Raw genomic sequence first — 22,276 nt, 5'->3', positions numbered from 1 at the left:
AATGTATTCACATGCATTTTTACCCACGCAGTACTTAATTAAAGTAGTTAATTGACTAATTATTATATTCCAATAGCATAATTATAGGCGATACAGAAATTGACAATTATATATAATGAGTACTTATGTATATATTATTTTACATTTGATAGCTTTTGACGTGTAATAAAGCATTTCAACACTGGCATTATAATTTAAGTTTATCATAGGACGATATGAATATGATACTATGACAGAAAATAGAGATACTATCATTATAGCATCCTTTCCTCTCCCTTTAACTAAAACTAATGTTATTTACAATTACGTACTGTGACGTCACTGCTAAATAATTTACATCTGAGTATGGGATGCATTAACAAAAACAAGGTCAGAAATCACAAGCCGGGTTGAAGCACTGTGTAAAACAGTCTGTGATTTCCCTTTAAAACGCACATGACCTCGTTTGGACTAGAAGTGAAATGACATGTTGCTAATGCAGCCATCACTGGTCAAATCCTACAAGATTAATTTCACCTAATCCATAATAATCTCAAAATGATTTCACCACATAGTATTACTATTTCTTCAAAGAAATGTTAACTGCAGAGTTATTTTTTATCAGCTGTTAAAATTTGCAAAAATATTCACAAAAGGATTTGCTTGAATGTTTTTGTACCAAGGAAAGACATTTCCTCTGCTGCTGCTTCACTATTCCTGATCTTAAATGCATACAGGCAAAAACACAAACTCTCTGACACGCACACCACAGCCAGTGGCTCCAGCTTTGTCTGGTTGCCTGGCAACTGTCGGCGTGGCGTGGTTGCTAGGGCCGTGTGGGAGGGGGGGAGGTGATGCTGCTCTGATTTCCAGCTGAATTGAGGCAGTCAGTAGGGAGAAGCCCCCCTCTTCCACTCGACACACAGGACTCTATTGAACAATAGAGCTGTGCCAATGGGCCTGAGGCTAGTCAGACAAGCCCTTGTTCAGGGTCACACTGTGTTCATCCCACAGTCCTCCATGACTAATTAACTTACAGCGAAGAGTGTCGTTAGGACATCTGATGATGCATCCATCACTGGCACAGCCCTGGAATTTACATTAATGTGAGGTGCATTTCTGGCAGGCTGCCACGCTGGTGCAATCAAAAGACGTGCGGGAGAAAAAGAGAAAAGTGTGGTGGAGCCGCCGCACGGTGCCGGGCGCAGCTTACGCCGAGCGCAGCTTGCGCCGTCAAAACAGCTCTGAACCGCTGGCCTTGGTGGGAAATATTTGCCAGCTGTTATGTGAAAACTGAGAAACCAGCCACATAGAGGTAGCTATTTTAAAGAATAGACTATTATTAGCTAGAACTTCAGTCTTGTGGCCTACACAGCAGGTGGCAATGTTGATCAAAAAATGTAGGTGGTGTATATGTAATGTATTTGATGGTGTTCTTGTGTTGTGAAGGAGTTTGGGGAGCAAAAAACACGTCTTATTTGCAGAATACAAAGACGCTCACAGTGATAACAAGAACAGGTTTTTATTAATATTTTTGTAATACCATATATAATGCAATTGCATATCTTTGGCGAAAATAAATCTTATAAACATTTTATCAACAGAGGTTAGCATACAAAAACCAAAAGGTGTGTCGGTCCGATAGACGTGGCAGACAACTGACACAAACTGATACTGGGTTGGCAACTTTGTCAAATGCAACAAAAATGTTCATCACACCCTTAGGAACTGCGACAGAACTTTTGAGAATCACATAACCAATATTCAATAACAGTTGCTGAGCAGTGAAGCAACTGGGTTTTTTCAGTTTTTGGGCAAGTTGGACCTCAACGTGTTTGAGGAGGCTCATCCACAGATCTGACTCATGTCACTTGTTGACCAACACAACGTTTCATTTGCAAGTGCTACAGAGAGAGATGGAGCGACCTTTTCATCCACAGGTCACCCAAGAATTTCTCAGCAGTTGTCGCTATGCTTAAATGCAGGTCTGGAACTACACTGCAGCAACTTGGGGACTGAGTCTGATCCAGTTTTCAAACATTTCAACATCCCATAACAATATCTGGAAGCATGAGTGGCAGTGATTTTTGAAGACTCTGATGAGATCGAGAGTCAATCGGTGACGACTTATGTCACAAAATCTAAACATAAACATGAGACAAATGTAAAAAAAAAAAAAAGTAATATGAGTCAATCATCGTCAATGAACTTCTACAGTACATGGGGAATGTGTCCATCTTAAATGTTATACCCCAGCTGTACATCAATTTTGGCAACAAAAGGTTTCAGGATCAATGTTAATAAAACTATCCAGCCTTACAAAAAGCAAAAACAAAAAAACAAAACATCAAGAAAACCTGGCAGTCATGGTTAAATTGAAAATAAAACAAAAAAACAAACAAACACCCGCTCTAAACGACAAAAGACATTGGCAAAATACTTGAAAAAAGGTGTATTGCTGTAAAATAAAACAAGGAGAAAAACAAAATACTCATTAAGCTGAGAGGGAGAAAAATAAATGTGCCTAGTCACTCATTTCAAATGACTAGTGTTTGATAGACAATGCATTCAATAATCCCATAAATTAAGTCATAAATAAGGTGATGATTAATGAACAATAATTTGTTCTTTTTTTCACAGCTAAACAAGACCAGTGTATGCAAGTATTACTCATAAGAACTGCAGCTTACTCTGCTAGGAACAGTTCCCACTCTAAAGCGACAAAAATAACCCAGAAGATTGGTTAAGTCACTGACCAGCGTCCTCTCCCATTTCCTGTTCGGATGATTCAGAAGACTAGGGCATTGTTACTCTAAATCACAACTACATTGTGGCACCAGGGGGGATATCGTGGCCATGGCCCTTTGCAGTTTTACATCAGTGGCACAAGAAAATGTTTGGCACCGACCATGCGTGCTTTATGAACATGTGTCCCTGTGACGATGTGATCTGTGCTGTGGGAAGAAAATAATATCATTCTCAGTTTATCACCCTCGTGAGCTTCCATGCTACCTTGTATTGTACGCTGCAAGTATGCTGCCTTTTTAAAAGCACAAAATGAGAATCGGGGGCCTTTTTTTTTTTCTTCTTTTTTTTTTTTTTTACACAAGCGACTTGCAACTTCCTCTCAGTGATCAACCGACAATAAACACTGCATTTCACAGCTTGTGAAGAGAGCGTGAACTTCCTTATTTTGTTCTAGGAGGAAGAGCAAGGACGAAACACCCAGTGGCCAGCCAGAACTGAGGGCACAACACAAGAGCAGCACAGGTCTTCCACAATCTCGCCTGCGAGCGACTTCACATCAGTCCCGTTCTCTGTGGCCATGCCCGTACTGTCCCCCTCTCGCTCTTTACACTCCAATATGCACTGCGATCTGCACCTTTCATTGATTTGAACCAGAACAAACACACCCTCCCCTCAAGTTGTGAATGGACTTCGCCACAGGAGCGGCCAAGAGAAAAATCCAGCTGTATAATTCTGTAATTCTCTAAAGTACGTTGTTGAAAAAAAAAAACAGGGGGAACACACGGAGGTATAATCAAACCGCAAACTCAAATAATGGAGCGACAAGCTGTGGTAATTGGCTGTCTGCTCCGGTTTCTGACCATTAAGCAGCTCCGCATTCAAAAAGGACCAGGAGCAAGCAGAGTACCAAGCAGCCCTACAATACAAGCCGTAGCGAAGGGGATCATCGGAGCAATATCATTACTTTGCCAGTAGAAGAACCCTTTCTGTCGTGACAGTCATCTCAGGCTTAGGCTGAAGTCGACATGCACTATGATACACGCACACACACACACACACACACACACACACACACACACAAATAAAATCTATGGAGGATAACCTATTAACATGAGTGAGCATCTGGCAACACGTGGCAGATGTTCACTTTGCATAGGCTGTCACCAAACATGTGGATATACTGTATGTCTGCACGATAAATGTCAAAAACACACCGATGAATGAAAGGGATCGACAGGATGAGCTTTCATTTGTATAGCACTGTAATGGCCGCACACAACTGAACCAAGTAGTATAGCTAACTTTGCAACTAAATTTGGCAGTGGCAGAGTAATACTATTTCCATATCTTGCTAATCCTGAAACAGAGCCAGAGCTTTTGTGTTTATCGCATAACAAGATAATAGTACTACTCCATTCATTCTCTCAATTGTAAAGTTTAACTAGCATACTCAACTCTGACAAATGCCACCATAAAATAAAGTCAAAAAAAGTTAAGGTTGTGGATTAATTATTGCATCTCTCTTACAAGAGGATTTGTGGAGCAAGAATTCCTTTCAAAACAGTGGCATCTTTTTTTTTTTTTTTGTCTTTAGCACAAAAAGGAGAAAATGATAACACCAGGAGGTTAGGTTTTGTCTGTTACAAACATGCACTCATTCGCTTCATAAATAGATTCACTTGGAAGAGGATACAGGTTTGAGGAGGAAGCATGCAACGCTTTGAGTTATAAAACCTTCAGCTTTTCCCGTTTTGTCTTTCAGAGAAAAAAATCTTGAATCACAATCTTCTAATCCAACAGAAGCAGGCAGGTCATTTTGGATAGGTTTCTTGATGGTTCTCCACAGCCCAAACACCTACCCCCAGCAGTCACCCCCGAGATACAAAAGTCTCTATATGGCTTTGTTCTCCTGTGTGAACGATACTATTGCCATTTGTTTTGTTGGACAGGGATGTTCCCAAACAAAAAAAGGCTCAAAATGGCCAATGAACGATCAGATAAGGAGAAGGAGGCACACTCGGACACACGATCAGGGGTCAGAGGTTAGGGTTCACAGGGTCCGGAGTCTGATGGGGGAGAGGGGAGAGGGGGGGGGGGCGCAAAAATAATCTTTATTTCCTGTTAAGTTTTGTGCTCTTGACAGTGCGTTTGGAGCCCTCCGTGCAGCTGCGTATACCAGCGAGGTGCAGCAAGGAGCCGGCCGCTTCCTTCAGCTCCTCGTCCAGCTCTGGTTTGACCTCGCGTCGTGCCCTCTTACCGGCGGGCCACTTGATGGCGGGCGGACGTCGAGAAGTCTGGTGGACGCCCCTCTCGTCCCAGAGGTCGGAGTCCTCGTCGCTGTGGAAGCCCTCGCTGCCGGCGCGGTGGGACTGCCGGCGGTCGCAGCCTCCTTCGTCCAGGGAGGAAAGAGAGGAAGAGGAGGAACGGGAGGAGCAGCGCTGCAGGGCTACGCTGCTGTAGTTGTGGTCCTGCTTTGGATCACTGCTCACCAGCACAGAGTCGGGGCGGGAGAGGTCCAGTGGGCTGTCAGAATTGCCTGAGGAAAGGAGAGGAAAGGATCAAAAGAGTAATAAGTATACAGTCAGTGCAAAAGGAGATTACAGACAGTGTCTCACTTTAGCTGGCTTAAAATAGGTTGTCATAGATACTATGTAAATTGTTATCTAACTATAGTGAACTAGCAATTGTTTCAACATTTTGGGAAATATGCTCATTTGTGTTCTGGTGTTAATTAGAGAGTGTTAGTTTTGCTGGTAGGTGGATTTCGTCACCTTTGGACAGAATTCCCCCCAATTTCCAGTCTTTGTGCGAAGCTAAGCTAACCAGCAGCAAGTTGAAGTATTTCCCAAATGTCACCAAATATACCCGTAACATGTCCGTGGAAGAATGTCTGCAGGAAAGATTTGCATGCAATCAGCTGCGAGTAACGTTCTCGAAACCGTTCCGGTGAAAGAACCAACATGTGACGCAGACAATCAGAAATCAAAGCACGAAAGAATAAAAAAAAGGAGACGTAAGCAATGACAGGGTGGTATGTGGAGGGTAGGAGACAGAGAGTTGAAAGTATGGAAGTATGGCTGCTTGTGGATTCTCTTACATGGGTCAACGTGGTGCCCGGGGGCAGAGTTTAAGAGCATCATGGCAGTGGCAGCATCAATGTCAGACTCTGGAAGAGGAGAGAACATGCACGATGGTCAGTCCTGAGGTGTGAAAGCATGGTAGCATGGCATCTCTACTGGGACTGGGAGGACTGGGTTCCTTCCATCATTTTACGCTAGAGACAGTGACCCGCCCAAATGCTCACTGAATGGATTGGATATGTAAATGGTTCACCAAAACAAAGCAGAGGATGAATTGAAGCCACTGATAATGCATCCAATCTTTTCAGACCTGACAAAGTGTCTAAAAGCCTCATAGCTCACTTCTGGGGCTCTAAATTATTAATGATTATAGTGAGACTGAGTGCTCGACACTCAGCACCAGCAAAAACCTCTGCCTGTCGTCAAGGTTACAAATCCAAGAGGCAGAGGGGGGGGCGGGGGGAAGAAGAGGCTGATACATCGACTGGGAGCTCTCAACATTATGGTCTACATGAGGCATCAATGACTCAAAAGCAACAAATCAAACCAAGAGTTGAGGATACAAGCACGGTGAAGCTGAATGTTCTGGGACTGAAATGTGAAACAGGCAACATAGTCAAAATACTGCACAAGCACAAGCTAAAGAACTGCAGTGATTGGAATTTCAATACATCTGCTTTTGATGCGCACATCCAAACTTAAAAAACAAAACAAAAACGGAGATAGCTAGGTCTCTCTTACCTTTGAATGAACAGCCTTGTAGAAAGAGGTGGCGAGGGGGTGAGGAGGCACTGCAGGCGGTAAACAAAAAACACAAAGTCAGATTTTGAGTTTGAAAAGGAGACGTAAAGAAAAGTAAAATGTCATACTGATGAGGGTTGACTGTTAAATGAAAAGTAACACGTATAAATAAAATAAAACGTCCAGAGAGTGATGAAAGTTCACCTGGGTGGGGAGGCGGGTGGTGTGCAGAAGGCATGTGCGGCAGGGAAGTGCTGCTTCTTGAGGGCTTGGATCAGGTTTGGGCGGTACTCGGGGTCAACACACCAAAGAGAACCTTTTCCATTGGCCTGTAGGAAAGAGGAGACGGGGACAGTCAAACTTCTAACCCAGGTTACAGGAACCTGCAGGACTGTTGTCGCAACAAACTGCAAGAAGAATTAGCATTTTGCAAATCTTGATGTTCTCATAAAGGACAAGAATATATATATATATATATATATATATATATATATATATATATATAAAGCATTTCCTTCCTCAAAATGCAGTTGCAAAGCAGAATTTATTATTTGAAATAGGGCATTCGTTATATTCACGTTTGCTAGCTGGCAATCTTTTTCACTGCCCTTCAGAGCAAATTCTTGATTTTGCTTCTTTGTGGAATGTTTGAAAGAATTTGAACATTAAAAGAAAAAAAATCTATTTTTACCCATTTTTTAATCCATTATCAAAATGAGGCTCAGAAATATTTGTCAATGGGCTTACATTCACAAAATTCCAGAAAATTCTCAGCTGATAAAATCTGTGAACACTGCATACAGACTGCATTAAAAGCAGCAAAAGGGATGAAATTACAGTCTCATTTTACACAAACGGCAAAAATATTAAAGCAACAGTTTATCGCGGAGCTCGACTTGAAAATAGCAAATGCATAGCTTAAGAATTCCTTAACAGCCTCAACAAAAGGAGGAAATAACTGCTCGGCGGCGCTGAGAGGAGTCATTTTGTCTGTTGGTTATGTGTGCGGGAGTGTGTTAACTGTCACTTTATCTGAGGCGGCGTATTGCCCAGCCTGGGAGGAGAATAGAGCGAGAGAGGGAGGGAGGGAGGAGAATAACCTTGACTCAGATTACCAGCCAGCCCTGATGCAGGAAGAAGGAAATGTCTCCATGGCAACGGAAACCACCAGCCAGTGTCATGTGAAACTGGTGCTGGTCTCTCAGCAGACGAAGGGCTCATGCTGTGCACCTGCATGCTGAGCGGCCTGCACCGCACCGTGTTGCTACTCGCTGAGTGCTAACCGCCATCGCCTCCCACGGTGGGAAAATATGAGGTTTTAGACAGACACAGCCTTGGCACCGCGGGCTCTACCGGTCACATGTCTGAACTCATACCGAACCTCAATATGGCTGCCGTTGCGTCACTCCCCGGATCAGTACGGTCGCATGCAAATGAGGCTGCGTCTGACAGAGGGCTGACTGTACATCTTACAAACCTTCCTGCTGCTCTTTAAAACGTCAGCAATAAATGCAAACTACAAAATGTAGAGAAAGTAATGTTTTTAAAACAGGAGTTACCTCTCTAGCTCCATTTATCCACCATTTCTCTTCCTCGCCACATTTTTCAACACAAAAAGGCAGGAAAGCTAAATCGAAATTTCACTCGTTTATATGCAGGATGTATTTTTTTTTTGTCACAAGCATGTGCATATGAGAAGGTCAACTTCTCTCTTTATTTTCATCCTGTGCAGGCACACAAACACAAATGAGTCACACGTAACTCTGCCAGGACCAGGCTGACAAAGACTCATCTCTGCACTGCAGGTCACATTTGCTTCCTGTTCGCAGCGGGACTTTGAGGCTTCCAACGGTGGGATGCTTCTCTCCCCGGTTGAAACAGTTGCACTACCTGGTAGCGCTTCGGCAGATAAAGTCCATATCTCGGTGTGCTGTGTTTGCATTTCCTCAGAAAGGAATATCCGTGACCTTGACTGTATTCCAATGTTATCGCAGCAGAGTCAGAGGTCCCTGCGGCTGTGTTACGGTCCCAGGACACTGTCACATGAGCCACATTGCAGCTCCACGCTGGAACGCAGTCTGCACCAACAGCGTTTGGCTACACAAAGTGGACACATTTTGACCTATGGACATTTTAATATCACATCATCAGGCAATGCAACGACGACAGTTTTCCAGAAGCATAATCTAAACAGTGCAGTTTCCTAAGTTTAAATCTGTGTGAGGTGCATGAAAGTTAGGAGATAAATTTAATAACCTACCTTTCCCAAACTCCTCTCGACCTTGCGGAAGCATTTATTCAGGGACAAGTTGTGACGAACCGAGTTCTTCCAGCCAGTGGGAGCGTTGGAGAAATAAGGGAAGTGCTCGAGAATCCAGCCATAGATTTCTTTAACGGGCAAAGATTTGCTGGGAGACTGCTCAATGGCCATGTAGATGAGCAGAGAAAACGAGAAAGGGGGCTTAGACTTCAACGAGTCCCGCTCCCTGCCTCTGCCGTGTGACGAAGATGAGGAGGAGGATGACGGGCCCTGGCCGGGCCCGTAGTCTCCCTCGATGTCGAAGAGGGGACTGCCGCTGGGCTGAGCTTCGGGACCTCCCAGAGTGAAGTTCTGAAGCAGGTTCTCGTGCAGCCAGTTGAGGTTGGTGAGCTCCTCATCCTCAGTGCCTCCAGCGCGATCCACGCTGGTCGCCAGCGGACTGGACGCGCACTCCGCCTCAGGGAGCGTTCCCACGCCACAGACACCTCTGAGCCCCGTCCGCTCCTCTTGCATACCCGGAATTTCCGTTTTCTTATCTGGTGACATCCCAATGATTGGACCCATTAAATCAAAGAGGTCTGGGGAGAGAGGAGAAGAGAGGTCATTAGTGTTAAACAGCATGGAGACAAATATCACAGCTTTTGATGGTGAACTGATTACAAAACAAAGTTGGCGGTATGAAATAACTGGATGCGACATAATGGAATGATGTGCTCTTCCAAGCGTTGACCTTGTTTTCCTAAGTTCCCCCTGGGGACACACCTCCTGTGGCTGTGCCTGTCTGCCTCTATTGCACATCCTGGCCCTCTCACTGGCCCTCTCCTTCACGCCTGGCGAGGACTGAGAGGCTCTCAGCTCTCCCTCCTCTTGACTCCAGCCGAGGACCTTCGAGGAGGTCCTCTCAAGCATCCGAGCCGACTTAAGGCGCCGCTCCTCGACGCCCACCTCGTTACTCAGCCGCTCGTTACGTGTAAATGAGCATGAAACCATCCGATGACTGCAGGAATGAGTGGAAGGCCTCCATCTTGCAGAGTGGATGGCTCTTATGGGCTGATCTGCATTCAGCCAGGATCAAGTCTCAATTCGTCACATGCCAGATTAAGTAGTGTAAGGAGGCTACAGGCACTAAGAAAATCAATATTAGGAGATGCCCTGAATCATTAACCCATTCCACCCAAGAACCGCTATTATTAAAGGCAATGATACTTTTTTACATGGCCTCGGAGGAAGAACTGTTGGCATGTTTTCAGCAATCATCCTGAGACTGAGCAATGATTTCAATTACAGGCACAGGAAAAGACGTGGGTCCAATAAACCCGAATAAAACCGTAAAATACAAGCGATGGTCTAGCACGCGGGCTGGTGAGGCCAAGCACACAAAGAGATCACTCTTTGGCTGAGCTCACAACAGGCTTTATGTCCTGGGTGTCACCATGACAACTATGCCATCCCTTCAATTAAGAGCAGAAACGCCACAAACAAGATGCATAGACACAATGAGAAAACAATAATCCCCGCCGGCCGGCCCTGCCACAGATGACCACTGAGCTGCCACCCTGCAATGAAACCGCTCCTGCTGCACCTGGTAGACGGACACCAGATGCCGCGGTCAGGGGTGGTCCAGGGTGTCCTGGATGCGCACGGAGATGAGAGCACGGATTTGGAAGGTGGTAGAGGTAGGGACGCACCGCGAGCGGCAGTGGATAGGCATATCTTTTCATTTCTGCGATAAGACAAGAATTGGGTCAAACTCGAGAGTGTTTGCACAGTGGGTGAGACCGGAGAGGGAGTGTACACACGCACACAAATCAGTTTGTCAAAGCCAGTCAGCGAGGACATGAGGGGGAAGAAGCAGGCATTAGTGCATTTACAAAATGACCACTCAACTCTCAACGTGGGGATAAACAAATAGCTGCCTGATCTCATTTTGGTTTAGGTTTTATTTAGTGTATGAAGCGTATTTAGGGTACATCGTGTGTGCTCTATAGGCGAGGTCATGTCAGCTACATTCTGTCCTGCATTCTGCCCGTCAGTCCTCCATTGTCTGCGTTTTAATTTGTCAGCACCATTGAAATTTCCTTGTGAGCCATGTATGCATCTGCAACAAAAAGGAAGTAAGTCAAAGAGCTTTCCAGGCCAAAGGCAAGGGCACAGGCAGAGTGAGCATAGGAAGGGACACAACAATAGGAACATGCTTTTATGAGAGGACAGAGGAAGACGGAAAGAGAGGCCAAGAAGAGACTGAGAGGAAAAAGGGGCGAGCGAGCCAGCTGAGACTCAGTGGTAGTGAGGCAGCCTAGGCAAGTTATCCTCAGTCTAGGATGAATCATAGCTCTCAGCAAAGTAGAGCAATCAGATATGTCAGGCAGCGAGAGAACTGCCCATTTGTGTTAAAAGGAAATCTCTGCTCAAGAGACCAGAACATAGAAAGATATCTCTTGACGTGACAGGTTCCTACTCTGAATGAATTTACAAACAGAAAGGGGACTGTGTCGACAGGCAAGCCTGTGGTTTTGGAGAAAAACTGGATCTCAGGTAGAGAGATGCGTCAAATCAGATCAGTCTCATATTTCAGATTTTTTTCTGTTTTATTTCCTACAACTTATAATGTCAATGCATTAATCAAAGCATTTATTTAAATACATACAATCATGTGGATTTGAATTGTGTGTTTTTATGCAAATAACCACTGTAGCAATAAGAAATATTTGATGGTTTACACTGACCTAAAATAATGTTTTTTGATATGGTGGTGAAAAGTTCTTCTTGAGACTTGCTGTCAACTTTATTTCTAGGAAAGAAATCTGAATCAGCAGGTCAGACAAAAAAATCAAAATCAAAATCAGACAAAACTATTGCAATCTGCATCTATAAACCCAGACTGTTAAACCCTACATTAAACTATTCGTTTTAAGCATAAATCAAGTCTACATCCATGACTATGTCACCCAATAAACATCCTTGACTGCATTTGATTCAAAAGTGTTTTCTGAAGCCAGATTCAACCGTGAACACTCCACCTGGTTTTCTTCAACAGGCCTTGAATAACCGTCTGTAAACTTGATTCAGTTTTGCGGCGGGGAAACGAGAAGTCGTCAATGCCTGAGTAAAGTGTCAGACCACTGATCAACCTTAAAGCACACGAGAGCATCACCTCAGTCCATCTTCACAGACATGACCTCTCAGCCGGGTCCTTGGGTGCCACAGAGGGCGCTTATCCTCTTTTGAGTATCTCCTCTAGAAGAACGTCATTGAATATCGAGAGAGATAGGGCAGAGGAATGAGAAAACTACCTTGCATCAGGCCAAAGGCAGGAAGTGTTTTACCATAACTGCAGCTGGTCAATTACCACCGCTGTTGCTATGATCGCAGTCATCACTGCTCTTATGAAAAGGCATCAAAGGGAGGCGGCTGGGATTGACATGAATAATGGGACACAAGTGTGGAGAGGGGAGAGGGAGCTAATAAGCCAGACTGGCCTGTTGACTGCAGCATCCTTGAAAATACACCAAAGCTGCAATGGCACTGACCTGGTGGCTCATCTGCAAGTTAAAATAGCCCAGCGCACCGCCAACCTCATCATATTCATGTGCAAACAGGCAGGCACTAACAGCAGGTGCCATGGCACATTTCCCCGCCTTTCAAACTGCTCTTTTATCCTGTTAAGCACTTAGCCCATTCAAAAATACAAAAAAGAAAAAAAAGACATATGGAAACAGCATTAAGTGGCTAATCAAGCCGCTGATGTGTCGGATATGTACGGGGGAATGCAAAGGAGACAATGGCGGCATCAAAATGAAGAGGTGCCAGTTTGAGATGTTTTCTAGGAGCAAATCTCACGATCAGGACTCAGTTGCCACGGCAGCCAATGTTGTAAGGGAAGCAATTGTGCTCATGTCTGTGCATGAAGAGAGAGCTAATGTGGGGAGATCAATACAGGCGGAAAATGCTGAGGCCAGCAGTCTGCTGCTGTTCTCCACAAACCTGTCTGACAAAGAGCAGTGGGAAAGGCCACAGCCAACCTGGGTGTCATAGCACCCATGTGCTATTAAGGCATACTTCACAATAGCCATTCTGTGCACCAAAAGGCTATTTTCATCAGGGAAAAACGGACACACAGCGTACCATTTTGATGAAAATAATATATCTTAGATATCTTAAAAAAACAGAGACCATGTATGTAACTGCCGTGCGTTCACGCACAGAAGCACGTAAGCCACACCCTCCCCACGAGAAATAAACCTGTTGTCACAAACCAGTTACACCTCTGTCATATATACACAAAGGTGTGCCGCAAAGCCCCATGGCGAGGCCTGTTATTTGAAACCCTAACTGATATTTAGGTGACTACCCAGTCTGGCTGGAGCTCTAAAAATGTGAATGAGACAAAGGGGGGCTGAGTTAGAGTGGGAGAGAGAGAGAGAGAGAGAGGGAGAGAGAGAGAGAGAGAGAGAGAGAGAGAGAGAGAGAGAGAGAGAGAGAGAGAGAGAGAGACTGTTTCAGAGCGCCAAGTGGTAGTCTTTTTTTTTTTTACTGGGAGGGTCAAATTATGTCGTAACCAATAAAGCATCCATTAATGCGAAGGCTAATCAGGCTACGGCTAAAGCACGTCTAAATGATACATTTTCAATTCAAACTACTGAATGGATTAAAGCGATCTACTCGGTGCCCGAGGTAAAAGCGAATGAAAATGCTTGCACAAAGCATTACAATTGGCCCCACACTCGGCCCGTACAAAGGAGCAGTTGTTTTTGCTCTAGTCATGTTTCAGAAGTGCTCAGTATTCACCTCACAGTTTCAAACAGAGGACCGGGAGGGAAGGAAACACCTCCCGCCTGTTGAGGAAGTTCATTTTCTCAAAACAAATTTCAGACTTCACACAGAGACAGTTAGACCCCGCTCTCCGCCGCAACAGTGGGCTCGAGCCGCGAGAGGCCGAAAGGTAGCGTTAATTGAAGCGGCGGTGTTTACTTTGGCAATCTATGAATTCCACCAGCCTGTAGCTTATAGACTGCTGACAAACACTCAAGCCAAACCTAATGTATTGACTGATGCAATCACTCACCAGTCGGGGGGAAAAACAAGCAAACAAAACAATGGATTAATTATTGTGATGTTGGTCGACGTTAACGTCACACAGTGGTGGTGTAGAACTCAAACACATAGGACTGACTGCACTTTGACTGTCAACAGAGGTGAGGCCTTCAAAAGTACATGCCAGCCCCCAGCCAACACTGACACCTTATCTCTTGGGTCATGTGGTCCTCAGATCAGTGTACAAACAGTCACGACTACAAGTACGCACCAACCTCATATACTCTTGAATACCAATAGCAGCACTATTTGCCAGTCCATTTTACACTACAGTCCAAATCCTTCTAAAAAGGGGATATTTTTACATTGCGCCTTTAAAACTTCAGTTAAAGTTTCAACATAAGCCCTTCAAGGAATGTGCTCTGTATGAGATTACTTTCCCTGTAAAGACTACAAGTATTTGCAAATGAAATGTTGTGTAGAAGAAACACAGAAAACACCAGAGAGGCCATGCAGGAAAGCAAAATCTAAAAAAGCCAATACTTTATCATCGCAAACTCTAACGGGATCCTTCACAGGTAACAATGTTAAATACAGATAAGAGAACATGAAGACAGCTGGAAGAACCTCAGTGTTGACCACAGGATTTTGTGAGACTATGGCAGGTGAACCTTGGACCCTCTAGAGTGGTCGGGGGTCACACTCCCCCAGAAGAACATCGTGTACACGAGTTAAGGCGTCAATCTTCTGCACTATAGGAGTAAAATTAAGATGCTAAATCCATTTAGAACTTTTTGTTCTTGTAAAAATGTTGTTCCCTTGTGGTGGAATGTAGGTACATTTAGGCTACTCAAGTTGCATAACACTTTCGGAATTTTGCTCAACTACAATTTTGAACAAAGGACATTTACTTGTAACAGAGGTATAAATATGAATGTGAGGAAACTAAGTCACACTCTTAAAGCATTAGAAACAAGACTGGGTCCCTGTTTCAAGACGGGTCTCGAGGAAAGTCCATCCCAGTTAACAGGCACAGAGCTCAGCGAGCACTAAGTTCACAACCACGGGAAGTGTCCACGTCCGGGTAAGGGGTGCTAGAGCCACTTTCACTTTCCAAGTCGAACTAGAGTCGGTTGTAGCACGACGCTGCTAAGGCAATGCGCCTGGAGAGTGCCAGACATATTTTCGGTTAATTATGAAACTGTGGTGGCCGGGCCCACCACAGACTAGGTAATGAATGGGAAACCCCGGTACCTTGCCTTCAAAGAATGACAATATTTCCTGAAGCTTCAAATATAAAGTAGCATGAAGACACTAACATGAACAACACGTTTTCTTCTTCTGGCAGCACTGAAGAGTTAGCTATCTACATCTGATTCCTCAGGCGTACTTTCTCTGTGCGCAGACAGCTGTGGATTTGTGCTGGATGCGCATACGGTTCCATTCATATGACAATTGAGGGTCTGTGCTGGTCTCGGGTTCCACGCAAGCACATTTCCTAGTTCCACACTGCTGAGGAGCGAAGCATGGATCTGACGAACACAGCCCGGCCAGCAACCTTACAGCTTTTGGTGTGACGCTGTTAAGAAAGTTAGCTTCAAGCTAAACTTTACAGCTAAGTGCTAAAGTAATCTTAGCATGTTAGCACAGCTGCTGCAGCTACGCCATGATATGTCCATCTGCCATGCCCTAAAGCATACCCTGCTTTAACGTCAATTTTACTCTGACTAGGCCCATGATTAACATTGTTCTGTATTGAAGAAGACGAGAAACTGAGACCAATGTTTACTGAGATAACAAATCAAGTGAGAAGTAGGGTAATTTTCATAGACTTCCATGCAATCTGACTTCTTTTTCCAACCATTGCTCCCCGATGAATGCAACTTTAAGGCACTTCCGCATTTGCTTCTCCGTTCAGACACATAGACAAAGGCACTACGAGAAAAGCATCAATATGCAGTGCAAAAAAATGAGAATTGATATACCCAAGCATTACTTTCACAATACAACACTCCACAGTGGAATACAAATGATCCTTTTACTTATTGTACTACTATAAAGAATGCATCATGTGTTTTGTGCATGGCCTCAGATACATCTCCTGCTCAAATGAAGTTTACTTAAAATGTTACAACAAATCACCATGGTGATCTGATGACAATGTAAGACTTTTAAAAATAGAAAAGCTCTGGACATGCTCTAGTAAACTGAGCTGCGTGCTTATTCATGGATCGAGCCGTTTCAAGTCCAGAGCCCACTAGAAAACATTCAAACACTGTATTATGCATCTTTAAAATGTACGTTGTACTTTGGCCATACAGGTAACCAGCAACCAGCGCTGTTCTAATGACAGCATTGAGAACTGACAATATAATCCCCATTCAGCCCCAGACATCCTAGAAGATCCTGATCATTTGCACACAAGTTGGCGTGGCTGTGTCGATTTTGTCATACCGCCATCAATTAAATAAATCCTGTTAATTCAGCCAGGAGTGATGAGACAAAGACCCATTGTGACCACAGTCTATGATTGTGACACAGGCCACAGACTTGCTTCTCTCTTCCTTTTGCTCATTCAAGGAAACGGTCACATCAGTGTTGCTCTCAGGCAACGAGGCCGCCCCTAATGGGCTGCGTCTTCGGCCCATCAGAAATAAACCAGGGCAGTCAGGGGGTAAGAGAGGGACAGGGAACAGAAGGAGGGGGCTGCTCGCCATAAGAGTCCGCGGATAACCACTGTGACCAATCAAGAGACGTAAAACAATAACTGGAGTAGACGGAGGGGCGCCACAACAGGAATACATTGCCCGTATACAACTTCTGTTAATGCACACATGCAGAGTCGGAAGTATGGAGGAAGAAGCTGAGGCAGAAACTCAAAACATTCACAAACAAGCTACGGATTTTTAGTTTTGCAGAGATTTCAACCTCAATGTCATGTAATTTCCTACAATACAACTCTGTAAAATAGTGACAGTTGTGGGAAGAACATACATGTCATTTAGCTGTACCCTGACCTCTAAATTATGTGAAACATCACTAAAAGAAATGTAATAATAATCGGAACAGGACAGAAAGGAGGCAGCACATATACCTCTATAGACATTTAGATTTGCATCTCAAATTCAAAGCTGCCACCTATGTTTGATTAGCACAATGTCACAGGCCCAATACCACACACTCGTGGGGATGTCCCTCCTTCAAAACACACAGGGGTGTGAGCAGGTGATGAAACACACATGTGCCGCTTAAATCATTGGAGGCGACTGACAAAACTGCACGACGCCATAAACTCCACAAGACAGAAAGGCCAACATCAGCAGTTAGAGCAGGAGCTCAGTGATTGGTGACCGATCCCAGATGCATGTGGTTGGTTCAATTTAACAACCGGCCCTCATAATAGGAGTGAGAAGGAGATTGACACATTTTTTATTAAAAAAAAAAAAATAGCTCGTCTACATACCTCTACTTCTTTTATAACACAGGCGGCTTTGAATGTGTAAAAACACTGTAATATGCACACGTCATCCTCATAACTCCATTATTATTATTACATCAAATGAACAATGAACAGCGACTACCTTATTCTGCCAGTCATCTTTGTATGAAACCTCTTCCATTACAACGATTTTACACAGTTAGTCAAATCAAAGTCACAAATTACTGCAATTACAGGGTATTCAGAGAAGAGTAGCTTTGAGCTGTTTTCTGTTAAAACCACGAGAGAACCAGGTTTAGACCTTGTTAAGCAATCTGAAAAGTTTCTGCCACATGCCTCAGCTTTTCTTAATGAACTCAAAACCACACTCACTCAGGTCTGCAAAGAACACGGTGGAGTTTAGAGGACGCAACCTTTCGTTTACTCTGGTCAGAGTACACAATTTTGTGATAAGACTGATAACATGGCAACACCACCATTTTGAAGTGCAGATTCTTTACCACTGTGGCTTAGATGGGAGGGGGGGGGGGGGGGGGGTAAGAGTAACAGCTACAAGCTACAATGAGGTTTAAACATTATATCATTCAGTGTGTTTAGATTACTGAACGAAACAAAGGAGCTCCTCTGGATCGACTCAAAAATACTTTGCACACCAGAAATTCACTTGATGAAAACGTTGTGCCGCGGAGGTCTACTTTGTCATTGTTACAATACGTCCTGCGAGGAACGTCTTCCTTTTCTGTCATCAGCACAGCACAATGGAGCAACTTCTCACAAAAGTGACAGCCGTTTGTTTACGGAGTTGTAAAAAAGAAGCGTGGCATTCATGGGAGATCTAGAGGAACTTGAGATATATTTGATACCACTGTGTTTATTGGTATAAACAGAAATGCATTCAAGTATGTGCTTTTAATGAATTTAACAATTAACATTACCCTGTGGTTAAACTAAACCATCAATATTATATGACATATGACAAAATCTAATTCTCAAATCTGCCAGTAGCAGACCCATAAGAAAATATTGTGATATTCACAAAGACCTGCCTTCTAGATCACCTGCAATCACCTCAAACCTCAAAAAGGACCTCAAACCTTTGAGTCACGCCATAAATGGTAACTACAATGTCTTATTCCTCTTCCAGCAATACAAATAACCTTATGATGCCGTACAGCTGAAGCCAATTCAACTCTACTGACAATACTTTTAGATCCCTGTAGTTATTAAAGCTATTTCACATCAGCAATAACCCCATGGGTTACGACAAGTCTTATTTATAGCAATGAATGTCAGTAAAGTTAGCAGACCCTCATCTATTCTGGGAGGCAAAAGTCCTTACCCTTCAGAGGCTTCTGTACATACAAAACATGTACAGGAGTGAATACAATCTACAAAAAACGACAGCAAAGACAACAGATGGTTTGACCTACAACATGACCATGGAGGTGCTGGCAATACAAAAAATAACGGCAGATTGACAGCATGTGTTTCTTTTTTGTCTTTTTTTTCCCCCGTCCCTTAAGCTCCTGTTGCCTTTGTCTTCCATTTACCACTAGGGCTTTAACAACTGTCAAGCAAAAATAAAGGGAATGCCAGTCTACATTAATGTCATAACCTCACAAAAAAGAAGAAAAAAAAATACATTTCCCCATCACTTTTTTTTTTTTTTTTTTACTTCAAATACACACAGAAACCTCAGAGCACACAATGAATTTTAGATGAGTCCAGTCCAGTAAATAAAACACTGACAGGCAAGCAGGTCAAGAGACTACAACAAGGGCAGACAACAGCAGTGACACGTGGAATAACATAAAGTATATGAAGTATATCCAGCAACAGCATTTATATATAAAAAAAAATGTAAATCATCTGGATTAAACAGATATTTCCCCTACAGTGACATTGTTTGTAGAGCACTCTGTATCTGGGACAATCTTGTGATAATCCATTACATCATGTGCTTAGCTAGCCAGTGTAGCCTCCCAACCTCTGGTAGCGTCGTTGTATACCATGAAATATTCAACTACTTATATGAGAGAGAAAAGACGTGCGTCTCGAATTAAAAACCAGCAAAAATAAATAAATAAAATGATAAATAATAGCTTCCCTTTAACTTACAACTTGGTGGAAGCTACGCGATAGCCTCAGACATTTAAAATAAAAAAGACATTTAAGCGAACGGAGGACGTAAACTGAAAAGAAAACTACTGTTTTGTAGCTAATGCTAGGTAGACGGTGGCATTACTCACCACGGACCCGAGACTACACTCATGAGCAAACCACACAAAGAAGGAATACAAAAGTTACACGTAACGACGCGGACTATTGCACAACACTGTCGGGAACACGAGACTCGTTACTGAAAAAGTAACTTCCCCCCCGGTTACATTTTTATTCGGCTTTAATTTAAAAAAAAGTAGGTTTCACTAGCTGTTGACGTTGCCTGCGTTAGCTCTCTCACACAGCAGCAGCAGCAGCACAGCAAAGTAGCGTTAGCAGTAGTAGCTCGGTTAGGTCAGGGGGGGAATCCAATGCGAGCGTTAGCATAACATTTTAACTATGTGGGGATATCGCCGTAATGATAGTTTCACGTATCGACCGACGGACATTCGTCGGTGGTGTACGTAACGAGCCGGTATAAGCGGAGAGAAGTCACGTTAACGTTAGCTAGCTGGCCACATGCTGTCGCTTGTTCTGCCATGCTGGCTGCTCTAAGCAAAGTCACTTGACCACATTTACTTTTCGCTTGTTCGAAACACAACCCGTATCCACCCGAAGCCGTATATAATAAACAGGTTAACAAAACATTTTTTTAATTATTATTTTTTTAATATATAAAAAGGGATCAAATACTTACAATCATGCACGGCGTGCCTCGGCGCGGTATGTTTAAAAGACACGTCTGTGCGCAGTTTATTCAGATGTCTGTCTCACACAATGTCAGAGATCAGATCAGCAGCTGCTTCCTCCATACACGCAGCGCGCAGATCACACAGCGCACGGCAACGCTACCAAACCCCTCGCCGTCGTCATGGCAACAGGCCCACTTCAGCCAATCAAAACCCCTCCCCTCCTATCTCCCCTGGCAACTGCCGCAGCGCCGGAGCGCCGCGAACGCGCACGCCATCCTACTTTGCATCGTGCAATGTGCTTTCACTTTTGTCGCCCGCTGCTCGTAACGTAACATGCGAGGAGGGAAATGTGTTTTTTGTAGTTTTTTTTTTAAACGCTTTGAATGAGTGATGACGGGGTATACAGTGATGTAGTGACAGGATATATTATAAAAGAATAAAGTGTGTGATTGTGCTGGGACGGGTCCCCCCCTCCTACACACACACACACACACACACACACAACACTCCCGCGTTATTTAGGCTACACAAACACCTCGGGGCGGAGAGAAAGGATGTGTCACCACACCCAGCCTCATGACGATAGTGGACCCTCAAAAGGGCCCCTCCCCAAGTATAAGATGATACAAGGAGCTAAGTGACCTGTATATACACAACAGACACATGCTGGGTGATGCCTGAGTGTGTAGACAAAGCAAAGTAATTCGGATGAAAAAGAAAAGCTCCCCCTCTTATGCAGTTTGCTTGTTAAAACTCATTATCTGTGTGCAAAATAAAAATTTCACATGTACGGATGTGCTTTTAGAGCCTGGGAACACCAGGATATTTGTCGAGTGCAGCCTTACTGGCCAACTGACTTCACACCAAACTGTTAACTTTCACATAATGGTGATACCTTACTCATCCCGGCCACTCCATTTCATGAGCGTACACGAGAAGCTCTCCGTGGACCGATCTGATAGTCTCTCCGTTTGCTTTTTACTGTGTCTAACCAAATACCGGCCTTACAGCAGTGCTGTTACCGGACGCACCTTGTTTTTCCCCCGTCTGCTAACTGGACAAACAGGCTCAGGCAGTGATGTAATTTGGTGGCTTTGTGTGTCAGAGTGAATACCTGAGTGATACTCTGGAAAATATTTTTGTTGATCTGTGGCTCGTACTAATTAACAGGTTCCTTCAGGTAGGCCTACGTTGCATAGAAACACTATGTGTTTTTATGCCAGAAAAGGTATTAAATGTCGTTCTATTAATTTATCCAACAAAGAAGTGTGTTTGGTGATTGATCACTTGTGGCAAAAGTGCTCTGGATACCATTCTATTCATCCATTCATGTTTTTGAGCCTTCGCTCAGGTTGCCTTGGCATGATTTTTTTTTTTTTTTTTTTTTTTTTTTTGCACACCGAGCTATTCTTAGGGCCAGCAAGCTGCGTAGACTCTGCCCCATTTTTTTCCCTTCCAGTATCACTCCCAGGGATGATGAAGTTGCAAAGCCAGCAAATGAGAGAGAGAGATAGAGAGAGACAGAGAGAGAGAGAGAGAGAGAGAGAGAGAGAGAGAGAGAGAGAGAGAGAGAGAGAGGACTGCAAGATGCATTCATCACATAGGAAAACAGTTGATTGAGGATGTCGTGTAAAGACAGACCCATTAGTCTGTGTGCCTGCAGTGGTGCTAATCTGATTGTAAAAAGCTGTTAGGCTACAACAACATTGCCCACTGACCACCATCAGAGAGGTACATAACGCTACTGGAGCATTTCCTGGATGCATAGAACGTTGTTGTCTGCTCAGGGTGCTGATGAGACTTTAGGGATGATCCTTTTTGTGACGTGAAAGAATAACAGTTTGTGAGAACTGTGTTAACTTAACGATGGGGAAGAATCACTACAGTACACGACTCACTTTGTATCAAAAGCAGCAAGCCGACGAATAGTGGGATTACAGACTATGAGAGGAGTTCATGTAAGGCAGTAAAAGTGGTACTGATGAAGGGATGAACAATGAGGTAGCTCGCCTGTGATGGAGAGCACTGGCCGAGCATGAATGAGGGTGCAGTGTGTCTTAGCAGCCAGCCTATGGTGGCATAGCGGTCAGGAGGCCTGCTGCTTTAATGGGCCATAAATCTGTGTGGACTGGCTGGTCTGATG

The 22,276-nt window shown here is 43.9% G+C and overlaps 1 protein-coding gene across 2 annotated transcripts; it reads right to left on the bottom strand.

The window, feature by feature from the left end:
- Nucleotides 1-1,485: 1,485 nt before the first annotated feature.
- Nucleotides 1,486-20,332, bottom strand: foxn2a (forkhead box N2a). 2 transcript variants are annotated; one of them, XM_084020769.1, is made up of 6 exons: nt 20,139-20,332; nt 8,809-9,386; nt 6,753-6,877; nt 6,549-6,598; nt 5,825-5,893; nt 1,486-5,263 (listed from the first exon to the last, which is right to left on the bottom strand). In XM_084020769.1, exons 2-6 carry the CDS (start codon nt 9,370-9,372, stop codon nt 4,839-4,841), a joined length of 1,233 nt encoding a protein of 410 aa, XP_083876895.1. In that variant the 5' UTR covers nt 9,373-9,386; nt 20,139-20,332; the 3' UTR covers nt 1,486-4,838. The 2 variants fall into 2 exon arrangements, with proteins under 2 accessions (XP_083876895.1, XP_083876896.1); XM_084020770.1 differs by lacking the exon at nt 5,825-5,893.
- Nucleotides 20,333-22,276: the final 1,944 nt, after the last annotated feature.

The sequence above is a fragment of the Eutrigla gurnardus genome (genome assembly GCF_963514095.1).
Source record: "Eutrigla gurnardus genome assembly, chromosome: 11".
NCBI lineage: Eukaryota > Metazoa > Chordata > Actinopteri > Perciformes > Triglidae > Eutrigla > Eutrigla gurnardus.
Note: the sequence above shows the minus strand (reverse complement) of the source record. Positions and strands in the feature narration are given on the sequence as shown.

Excerpts from the sequence above, each read along its gene's own strand:
- foxn2a (XM_084020769.1), bottom strand. The coding sequence starts at position 9,372 with ATGGGTCCAATCATTGGGATGTCACCAGATAAGAAAACGGAAATTCCG. Across the intron at positions 6,599-6,752 it reads CCACCCGCCTCCCCACCCAG|TGCCTCCTCACCCCCTCGCC; the intron begins GTGAACTTTCAT and ends TACCGCCTGCAG. Across the intron at positions 5,264-5,824 it reads CGGGCACCACGTTGACCCAT|GCAATTCTGACAGCCCACTG; the intron begins GTAAGAGAATCC and ends TCCTTTCCTCAG.